The sequence below is a fragment of the Sapajus apella genome, unplaced genomic scaffold, assembly GCF_009761245.1.
Source record: "Sapajus apella isolate SASKATOON/1434 unplaced genomic scaffold, GSC_monkey_1.0 scaffold95, whole genome shotgun sequence".
Taxonomy (NCBI): Eukaryota; Metazoa; Chordata; class Mammalia; order Primates; family Cebidae; genus Sapajus; species Sapajus apella.
In genome coordinates this window covers 4,625,922-4,636,888 of record NW_022437035.1, presented here as the reverse complement: position 1 = coordinate 4,636,888, position 10,967 = coordinate 4,625,922, and the positions used below count along the sequence as shown (strand labels likewise).

General features: G+C 43.2%; 1 protein-coding gene and 1 non-coding gene across 4 annotated transcripts in view; one reads left to right on the top strand and one right to left on the bottom strand.

The window, feature by feature from the left end:
* TTC28 (tetratricopeptide repeat domain 28) overlaps positions 1 to 10,967 on the top strand; it is a 669,357-nt gene that overhangs the window by 491,127 nt on the left and 167,263 nt on the right. For all 3 annotated transcript variants that reach the window (XM_032256524.1, XM_032256522.1, XM_032256525.1), the window contains one exon: positions 9,886 to 10,393. In XM_032256524.1, coding sequence (XP_032112415.1) covers positions 9,886 to 10,393 — 508 coding nt within the window. The remainder of the gene's footprint in view (positions 1 to 9,885; positions 10,394 to 10,967) is intronic.
* On the bottom strand, positions 2,988 to 3,094 carry LOC116535669. The gene has a single exon (XR_004262312.1). It is a non-coding gene; the product is annotated as a U6 spliceosomal RNA (small nuclear RNA).

Sequence of the window (10,967 nt, the reverse complement as noted above, 5' to 3'; positions counted from 1 at the left end):
TTTTTTTTTTTTTTTTTTTTTTTTTTTTTTTTTTTTTTTTTTTTTTGGAGACAGAGTTTCGCTCTTGTTACCCAGGCTGGAGTGCAATGGCGCAATCTCGGCTCACCGCAACCTCCGCCTCCTGGGTTCAGGCAATTCTCCTGCCTCAGCCTCCTGAGTAGCTGGGATTACAGGCACGCGCCACCACGCCCAGCTAATTTTTTGTATTTTTAGTAGAGACGGGGTTTCACCATGTTGACCAGGATGGTCTCGATCTCTTGACCTCATGATCCACCCGCCTCGGCCTCCCAAAGTGCTGGGATTACAAGCTTGAGCCACGGCGCCCGGCTTCTCTAGTTCTTTTAATTGTGATGTTAGGGTGTTGATTTTAGATCTTTCCTGCTTTCTCCTGTGGGCATTTAGTGCTATAAAATTTTCGTCTAAACACTGCTTTGGCCGTGTCTCAGAGATTCTGATACCTTGTGTCTTTGTTCTCATTGGTTTCAAAGAACTTATGTATTTCTGCCTTAATTTTGTTATTCAGGAGCAGATTGTTCAGTTTTCATGTAGATGTAGAGTTTTGAGTGAGTTTCTTAATCCTGAGTTCTAATTTGGTTGCATTGTGGTCTGAGAGACTGTTGGCTATGATTTCCATTCTTTTGCATTTGCTGAAGAGTGTTTTACTTTCAATTATCTGGTTGATATTAGTATAAGTGTGATGTGGTGCTGAGAAGAATGTATATTCTGTTGATTTGGGGTAGAGAGTTCTGTAGATTAGGTCTGCTTGGTCCAGAGCTGAGTTCCAACTTGATTCCATTCTCAGCTGAATATTCTTGTTGATTTTATATCTTGTTGATCTAATATTGACAGTGGGGTGTTAAAGTCACCCACTATTACTGTGTGGGAGTCTAAGTCTTCTTTTAGGTCTCTAAGAACTGGCTTTAAGAATCTGGATGCTTCTGTTTTGGGTGCGTATATATTTAGGATAGTTAGCTCTTCTTGTTGCATTGATCACTTTACCATTATGTAATGCCCCTCACCCCCTACCCTTTTATTTTGTATCTTTGTTGGTTTAAACTCTGTTTTGTCAGAGACTAGGATGTCTGGGACTGCCAGTCATGGCTTGTCAAACAGGCTGAATGGTGGGGATATCTAAGGTTCCTTGAGATGACTAGCCAACACTAAATGTTGGCCACTCCACCTCACAGAGAGTTTTTAGTCTTACCAGGGTAATTTTGACCCCATAATCTCCGTAGAAGCCCTTCCTAAAGTTCTTGACCATACAGTCTAGGCCCATGGGTTTGGACTGACTCTTTCCCATGATGTGTGCCCCCTTCTGGCTGATGGCGTGAGACAGACAAAGGGAGGGGGTACCCCGTTAAGGACCACTCAGGGGCCCACCTGGCCATGTCCCTCGCAGGAGCTTTAGGCGCCTCTTAGCATTGGCAGGTCTGTACAGTCTCCTGACTCCGATCGAGCCCAGCCCGATACTGCCCTAAACCTTTTGAGGTCGTCATGGAACCACTGGTTAGGCCCACTCGGATCCCGAGGGCAAGACCTTGAGCTCCACTTTCACTCACTCACACACACAGAGGTTACAACATTCCCGCCCTAACCCAGGAAATCTACCTGCGGTCTCCAAACGGGTACCAAGGGAGGGGATCAAGCGCTTCTTCTATTCATAGACAGGCCTCCTAGGGTCAGGTCCTGGGACCTTACCTTGTCTGAGGTCTTCCCTTGTTCACTCCGTCCCCCTCTGCGAGTCTAGTGGGCGGCAACACCGGAGCAGCAGCAGTTCCCCTCCCAGGGAAGGAGGTCCTGTTGAAGTGCACAGGGCAGTTCCCTGCCAACAGATGCACTGTCTGCCCCTTCTGACTCCAAACCAGTGGCTCAAAGGGCCAGTGTAGTTGGTTTCCTGGTCAGGGAACCATATGTTATCGGGAATTTCACCTGACAAGAAAACCAAACAGCCCTCAGAGGGTTGCAGTTTATTACACCGGCAGGCCCAGATGGGTTCCTACCCAAAAGTCTGGACCCTGGCCTGAGTCAGTACACAGCTTTTATAGGTTAGGAGCAAAGGAAGTTAACTCAAGGTTTTAGGCAACATGGCCGTTTTACAGGGAGCTTTTTGGCTTGTAAACAGGAAGCAGGTGAGCAGAAGCACAAAAGAACAAATAAGGCAGTTGAGGCAGTTAATTTAGGCACTCAGGAAATTAGGTATTCAGGAAATTTTCCTCAATAAGCCTTTCACACAGCCCTTCCATCTCAATGGGTCTTGACCCTTTATCCAATTTGCCAGTCTGTGTCTTTTAATTGGGACATTTAGCCTATTTACATTTAAGGTTAATATTGTTATGTGTGAATTTGATCGTGTCATCATGATGCCAGCTGGTTATTTTGCCCATTAATTGATGCAGTTTCTTCATAGTATTGATGGTCTTTACAATTTGGTATGTTTTTGCGGTGGCTGGTACTGGTTTTTCCTTTCTATGTTTAGTGCTTCCTTCAAAAGTTCTTGTCAGGCAAGCCTGGTTGTGACAGAATCTCTCAGCATTTGCTTGACTGTAAAGGATTTTATTTTTTCTTTGCTCATGAAGATTAGTTTGGCTGGATATAAAATTCAGGGTTGAAAATTATTTAAGAATGTTGAATGTTGGCCCCCACTCTCTTCTGGCTTGTAGGATTTCTGCAGAGAGATCTGCTGTTAGTCCGATGGGCTTCCCTTTGTAGATAACCCGACCTTTCTCTCTGGCTATCCTTAACATTTTTTCTTTCATTTCAACTTGGTGAATCTGACAATTATGTGTCTTGGGGTTGCTCTTCTTGAGGCGTATCTTAGTGGTGTTCTCTTGTATTTCCTGAATTATAATGTTGGCCTGTCTTGCCAGACTGGGGAAACTTTCCTGGATAATATCCTGAAGTGTGTTTTCCAACTTGGTTCCATTCTACTTGTCACTTTCAGGTACACCAGTCAAATGTAGGTTTGGTCTTTTCTTTTTTTTTTTTTTTTAAATATGGAACGCTTCACTAATTTGCGTGTCATCCTTGCGCAGGGGCCATGCTAATCTTCTCTGTATCGTTCCAATTTTAGTATATGTGCTGCCGAAGCGAGCACAGGTTTGGTCTTTTCATACAGTCCCATATTTCTTGGAGGTTTTGTTCATTTCTTTTTTTTTTCTTCTTTATCTAATCTTGTCTTCATGCTTTATTTCACTACGTTGATCTTCAGTCTCTGATATTTTTTCTTCTACTTGGTCAATCCAGCTATTGATACTTGTGTATGCTTCATGAAGTTCTCGTGCTGTGTTTTTCAGCTCCATCAGGTCATTTATGTTCTTCTCTAAACTGGTTATTCTAGTTAATAATTCCTGTAACCTTTTTTTAAGGTTTTTAGCTTACTTACATTGGGTTAGAACATGCTGCTTTAGCTCAGAGGAGTTTGTTATTACCCACCTTCTGAAGACTACATCTATCAGTTCATTAGACTCATTCTTTGTCCGGTTTTGTTCCCTTGCTGGCGAGGAGTTGTGTTCCTTTGGAGGAGAAGAGGCATTCTGGGTTTTGGAATTTCAGCCTTTTTGTGCTGGTTTTTCCTCATCTTTGTGGGTTTATCTACCTTTGGTCTTTGATGTTGGTGAACTTTGGATGAAGTTTCTGTGTGGATGTCCTTTTTGTTGATGTTGATATTTTTCCTTTCTGTTCGTTAGTTTTTCTTCTAACAGTCAGGCCCCTCTGCTTTAGGTCTGCTGGAGTTTGCTGAAGATCCAGTCCAGACCTTGTTTGCCTATATCACCAGCAGAGGCTGCAGAACAGCAAAGATTGCTTCCTGTTTCTTCCTCTGGAATCTTTCTCCCAGAGGGGTACCTGCCACATGCCCGCCAGAGCTCTCCTGTATGAGGTGTCTGTCGACTCCCACTAGGGGGTGAGTCCCAGGCAGGAGGCACTGGCATCAGAGACCCACTTGAGGTGGCAGTCTGTCCCTTAGCAGAGCTCGAGAGCTGTGCTGGGAGATCTCCTGCTCTCTTCGGAGCTGGCAGGCACAAACATTTCAGTCTGCTAAAGCTGCACCCACAGCTGCTCCTTCCCCCAGGTGCTCTGTATCAGGGAATGGGGGTTTGATCTATAAGCTCCTTACTGGGGCTGCTGCCTTTCTTTCAGAGGTGCCCTGCCCAGAGAGGAGAAATGTAGACAGGCAGTCTGGCTACAGCGACTTTGCCGAGCTATGGTGGGCTCCTCACAGTTCAGACTCACCAGCAGCTTTGTTTACACTGTGAGGGGAAAACTGCCTAGCCTACTCAAGCCTCAGTAATGGTGGATGTGGATGCCCTTCCCCCCACCAAGGCTCTACTGTCCCAGGTTGACTTCAGACTGCTGTGCTGGCAGCGACAATTTCAAGCCAGTGGATCTTAGCTTGCTGGGCTCTGTGGGTGTGGAATCTGCTGAACTAGACCACTTGGCTTCCTGGCTTCAGTCCCCTTTCCGGGGAGTGAACAGTTGTGTCTCATTGGTGCTCCAGGGGCCATTGGGGTATAAAAAAAATACTCCTGCAGCTAGCTCAGTGTCTGCCCAAACAGCCACTTAGTTTTGTGCTTGAAACTCAAGGCCCTGGTGACGTGAGCACTCAGGGGAATCTCCTGGTCTGTGGGTTGCAAAGACCATGGGAAAAGTGTAGTGTCTGGGCCAGAGTGCACCGTTCCTCACAGCATAGTCCCTCATGACTTCCTTTGGCTAGAGGAGGCAGTTCCCTGACCCCTTGCACTTCCTGGGTGAGGCGGTGCCCCACCCTGCTTCTGGTCACCCTCCATGGGCTGCACCCACTGTCTCCCAATGAGATCAGCTGGGTACCTCAGTTGGAAATGCAGAAATCACTCGCCTTCTGCATTGATCTTGCTAGGAGCTGCACACCCGTAGCCTATTCAGCCATCTTGCCAGCAACTCCTTTAATCTATTTTTGAATGTATTAAATCTGTTTGATTTTTGTATATGGTGAGAGAAGGAGTCTAGTCTTGTCTTTCCGCATATAAATATTCAATCTTCCCAGCACTTTTTTTTTTTAAGAGACTACCTTTTTCTCCAATGTATCTTCTTGGCAACTTTGTCAAAAATCAGTTGGCTATATGTACATCAATTTATTTCTAGGCCTAGATAATTTTCTTGAATGCAAGAATGAATGAACAAAGGAACCAACCAACAGACCCCAAACACTCCAATGCCTGGCTAAACTTTCACTGCTGGAAGTATAGTGCATTTACCAAGATTATGTGTTGCATATACACCTAATTGTATATGTGTTGGATTATGTATTGAATATGTGTTGGATTCTAAAATGTCTCTAAGTAAAGGGTGGATTTCTGTCTTTTTTTTCCCTTAAGAGATGGGGTTTTGCTCTGTCATCCAGACTGGGAGTACAGTGGCATGATCATAACTCCCTGTAGCCTCAATCTCCTGGCCCAAACAGTCTTCCTGCCTCAGCCACCTAAGTAACTGGGATTACAGGTACCCACCAGTAGTACTGTGCTACAAGGGTGGATTTTCTTATGCACATATTTGCAGAAGAGCAGTATGAATAATATGCTGGTCTTCAGTATATGAAATCGATGACATTTTTGACCATCAGTGGGGCAAGCTTCTTGTGTTGTCTTTTTAGTTGTGGGGACATAACCTTATGGTTTATTTTCTGGTCATCTTCTATCACATCTTTGAAATGAATAAAAGCTAAGTATTACCTTGGTTGGGATAGGAGAAGAAACTAAAATTAAAATTTTTGAGCATCTTATTGCTGAGTTCTGAATTAAGGTCATTATAAATACTGTGTTATTTAGTACTTGTGAAGGCTCTGTGAGATATCAATATTTCCATTTTACAGATGAGTAAACTAAGTCTCAAGTATGTTACAAATGTGTGTTATCACAGTGTGTTATTTGAATTTGTACATGCCTAATTCCAGAGTCTATCCTTATTCGTCTATGTATCTCTGCCTATTGGGTTGTAGGTAGTTTAGGACTTTGGGTTTATGGGCACTGAACTGGCAGATAGTACATGGAGTGCGTGGACTTGGGCAGTAAAAAAGAAATATAATATTTCTGGTACTAGCTGCAGGTACGTTTCCCATTTTTCCAGTGACATGCAGTGAATCAATCAGCAATTATATTGAATATTCTCTGTATAACACTATGGGCATGTAATCCTCCCACAAGATATAACCCTTATAAAAAATACATATGGTAAGGGAAAAACTTGCTAGATGGAAGGAAAACATGTTTAAATCTTCAGCATAATATTTAATGGTAGTGTCATCGAGGTGGTTATAGTTTGGGTAGTTTAAACTTTATTTCTCAAACTAAAAACCTTTAAAGGTGGTTTGAAGAAATGGGAACAGATTTCTTACTCTAGCTTTATGTCCCATGAAACTAACTTGTCAGATGCAATTCTTCTGCAAATATTCAGGTCACAGAGCAAGAGGTGACTGACTCCTCTGTGCCAAATCTGCAGCTGGAAATTATACTTTGGCAAGAACATGAGTAATTTATATCTTGTAGAAAGAGAAAAGTGTTGTCTTATTCCAACCAGATAGTTTGTTAGCATAACTGTTTGTATGCATTTTAGTATTCAAATACAGATGTTCCAGAATGTTTCCACTGTGGGAAGCAGCTGCTACTATTCTAGCACAGAAGTCTCAAAGAGATTAATATACAAAGGCAGCATGAACCTTAGTGGCAAATGCAGCATCTGCTTGAGGTGGGGCCTATGATTCCCCATAGATAGTGGTTCTTCAGATTCTCATTAACAGCCTGAAACCATGTTTCAGATCTAAGCTTATTCTACAGGAACAGGAACAAAGACAAGTGATTAATTTGTAATTCACTTAGCTGATAAATATCATCACATGTTATTTGCCCAGGGGCTGTAAAACACTGGACTTTATTTCCTGTAGCAACTGATAGGAATATAGATGTTTGGTCATAATGATTGATGTTTTCAGTTGCCATTACTAGCTTTTGGTTGGTAACAGAACTCAGCCCAGGCAGCTTGCAGTCATAAAACATCCATCCACACCTTAGTGATGCATTCACAGAGCACTTTATAGTTTACTGAAGGCACTCACATGCACTGCTTCATCTGATGCCATCCCAGCCCTGTGAAGTATGTACAGTATTGTCTTAGCAACATTTTACATATAAAGAAAACAAGAGTGAAGAAGTGAACGACCTATTAGTGTTACCTAGCCAGGGCCTCTGATGCTAAATCCTATTCCATTCTTATATTATATCAAACTGCCTCTCTAATTTCAGAGGCTATGATATGTGCTTCATACATTACATTCTTTCTAGAGATACTGACTTCCAGGACACCCGTCATGAAGAGTGCTAGTCTCACAGCACTGCCTGGTAACTGGAGGATGCCAGGAAAGAGCCAATGTAATATTCTTTCCCTTTTTCTCCCACACCCCAGAGGGGAAATCCCTAAATATTCCCTTCCTTATGTTCAGAGAGCTTTAGTAAGCTGCTCCTATGTCTCCCTGGCATTTAGAGAAATGAAGAACCAGAAGCAGAAGATCCCAGGGCTATCATTTGGAGTTGCCATAAACCAGAAGTTCCTGAGAACAGCGACGCCTGGGGTGTTGTGCCTACCCCGAGACTTATAAATCCATCCCATGCAGTGTTCAAAGGCTCATTGCCTCAACCAGATCTACTATTTGGAATTATCTAGTGAATTATTTATGGTTTACATATTTGACAGGGGCTCATGGCTAGGTTTGAAAATACTCTGTTTCTGGCTTGCTGCTTGGGCCTAAAAATGTCTGGAAAAGCAAGGATCAGAGAAGTTAAGTTGCGAAAGCTCTCAGAGCTATTAAAGGGCATTGCAATTCTGAACAAGGTATATCTGATTCTAAACTACACTAGCTCCACAGTCAAAGAGCCTGTATGTTTTGCTTTGAGGGTAACAAAGAGTTTTGGATGGGAGTGGGTTATGTCCTCCCTAGCCAGGCCTGGGTGGAGAAGAACCCACAAAGAATAAGGTAGGGAGGGCCAACTACTCAAGTAGAGGACAGAGGCCGAGTCTCTGGGCCTGCAGCAAAGGAGAAAAGGAGCTTTGCGGCATGGGGGTGGGTGGAGGTGGGAGCAATAGAAAGTCCCATGTACAATGTGTTGACATGAAGTCCTAACCTCAGTCTCAAAGAGGCTCACAAAGTAGGAACCTGAGGCCTTTACACGTCCAAGTGACATGCTTTTGGTGACTTCTTTGCTGCTTCTGCGAGAAGCACATTGCTGCAGCATTGTGACTTTCGTGGAATTGTTTCTGCTCTCCACAACTCAGAAAAAAAACAGAAAAGCAAATTTCTAATATATTTATTTCCTCTCTATTTTCTAAATCTTTTTGTTAGAACATCTGTAAAATGATAAAAGCAACTTAAAACAATATGGGACTTTTTTTTTTTTTTGCCAATACACTATTTGCAAGCACCATAAAAAAAGTTTCCTCAGTCATTTTGATCAAGAACTGCTACTTTACAGACAAAGAAAATAGGGTAGAAAATCACTCATATCTATAAAATATTAATAAAAGTGTTCCGAAGTATACAGACATAGAACACGTCTCATAAAGAAATGCCCTTACTCCAGGAGGGGCAGCGTCCCCTAATTGCTATTCCCTAGCTGGGAGACCCTTAGGAAAATTACTTGCCTATGTGTAACAGAGTACACCCTTTGTTCTGGCAGGATCACATGCTCACGTTACTAAGAGGGAGGGAGCATCGTGAAGAGAGGAAGCCACATGGCTCTAGCCATAGGCAGGTGATGAAGGAAAGAAAGGGTAGGCAAGCTTCCAACTTTTAGGATAAAAAGAAGGACAGAAAAATCCCAGCATAACTTCCCTTTTATATCTACAAAGAAATCAGAAACCGAAGACTAGAATCTAAGACTGCAAGTATTTGTTAAGATTTTAGAAACCATGTAACATCTCCTGTGCTTTTGTTGTCCCTTTGTGGTTCACTATACCAGCATAGAGTTAGTTTCATTAAAGCCTTTAAGACAAAAAGGTTTGTGTACTTTTTCCTGGACCAAAAAAAAAAAAAAAACACCGAAAATGAATGGGTGACAAGCAATGTGAAAGGAGAACTAGGAAGACAGCATCTCTCTGCACAGAGAGGCTGGAGTTAGAAGCACTTCTAGGCAAGAAAAGAAATACTTGAAGAGCCAGTGTGAGCCTGAGAAGGGGGTGTGAGGATTAATGGAGACCACCCCACTCAGAGGTACAGTACATTGTAACTCACCTGTTTTTTTTTTCTCTGAGACTCATCCAAATATAAGTCCTTCACGGTAACCAACAGTGATGAAGTTACCTTGAAGGAACAAAGAATAGAGAGCAGGACCCTCTCCAGTGAATTTTGGGTCACAGAATCATTAGTCAACATGGTAAACATCTCTCTTACCATTAATATATCTGTTTACTGTGGAAGAAGACAAGAATAGAGAAATACCCAGGAGTGTAAAAAGCCAAGCATGGATTTCTCCTATGACTTTCCTATAGTCTGTTATATGTAGTAATTAATTTCAATTTTCTTAAACATTTTCTCATACCACAGAGGTTAGTATTAACAGAGATGTAATATCATAATTAATATTATAAATGTCAAGTGTTTAAAATGAAGGTTATATGTAATACACCTTGTTTCTATGAGATTAGGTATAGAAAGTTACTGATTAAAGCACCATTGTCTTTTATTAGGAACTTGCTGTTTGGATGTGTTCTTTATCAGTTCTGCATAGGTGTGGAAAACTGACAGAAGTACCATTAGGAATTGGATCGGATAGTTACAAGCAACCTGTAAAATTTTATTTGCCAAAACATACAAAAACCATTCTGGTGTGTTTTCATTTTTCCACATTATCCTTTTCTTTCCAGGCAGCTTCATCAGCCTTGAGCAGTCTGGGCCATGTGTACACAGCCATTGGAGACTACCCCAATGCACTGGCCAGTCACAAGCAGTGTGTTCTTCTTGCCAAGCAATCCAAAGATGAACTTTCTGAAGCCCGAGAACTTGGCAACATGGGAGCTGTGTATATTGCCATGGGTGACTTTGAGAATGCTGTGCAGTGCCATGAGCAGCATCTGAAGATAGCCAAGGACCTGGGGAACAAGCGAGAAGAGGCCCGGGCTTACAGCAACCTGGGCAGTGCCTATCACTACCGGAGGAACTTTGACAAGGCCATGTCTTACCACAACTATGTCCTGGAGCTGGCACAGGAGTTGATGGAGAAGGCCATTGAGATGCGAGCCTATGCTGGACTAGGCCATGCTGCCAGGTGCATGCAGGATTTGGAGAGGGCTAAACAGTACCATGAGCAGCAGCTGGGCATTGCTGAGGATCTCAAGGACCGGGCTGCAGAAGGGCGAGCATCCTCCAATCTAGGTAAGAATGGGGTTGCTTACAAGAGCCCAGGTCAGTGTCATGAGCTGGAAATAGCTGGAGTAGACCACTATCTTTTATAGGAATCTATGTGTTTATATTTAAAAGAATATCCTGCCGGGCGCGGTGGCTCACGCCTGTAATCCCAGCACTTTGGGAGGCCAAGGCGGGTGGATCGCAAGGTCAAGAGATCGAGACCATCCTGGCCAACATGGTGAAACCCCGTCTCTACTAAAAAAATACAAAAATTAGCTGGGCATGGTGGCGCGTGCCTGTAGTCCTAGCTACTCGGGAGTCTGAGGCAGGAGAATTGCTTGAACCCGGGAGGCGGAGGTTGCAGTGAGCCGAGATCATGCCACTGCACTCCAGCCTGGCGCCTGGCGACAGAGCAAGACTCTGTCTCAAAAAAAAAAAGAATATCCTTATTGTGTGTGCTCTTGTCTTGTCTTTTTGAGACCGGGTCTTCATCTGTCACTAAGGATGGATCGGATTACACACACCGAGGATGGTGTGTCACAACCACAGCTTACTGCAATGATCTTCCCACCTCAGCCTCCAAAATATCTGGGATGACAGG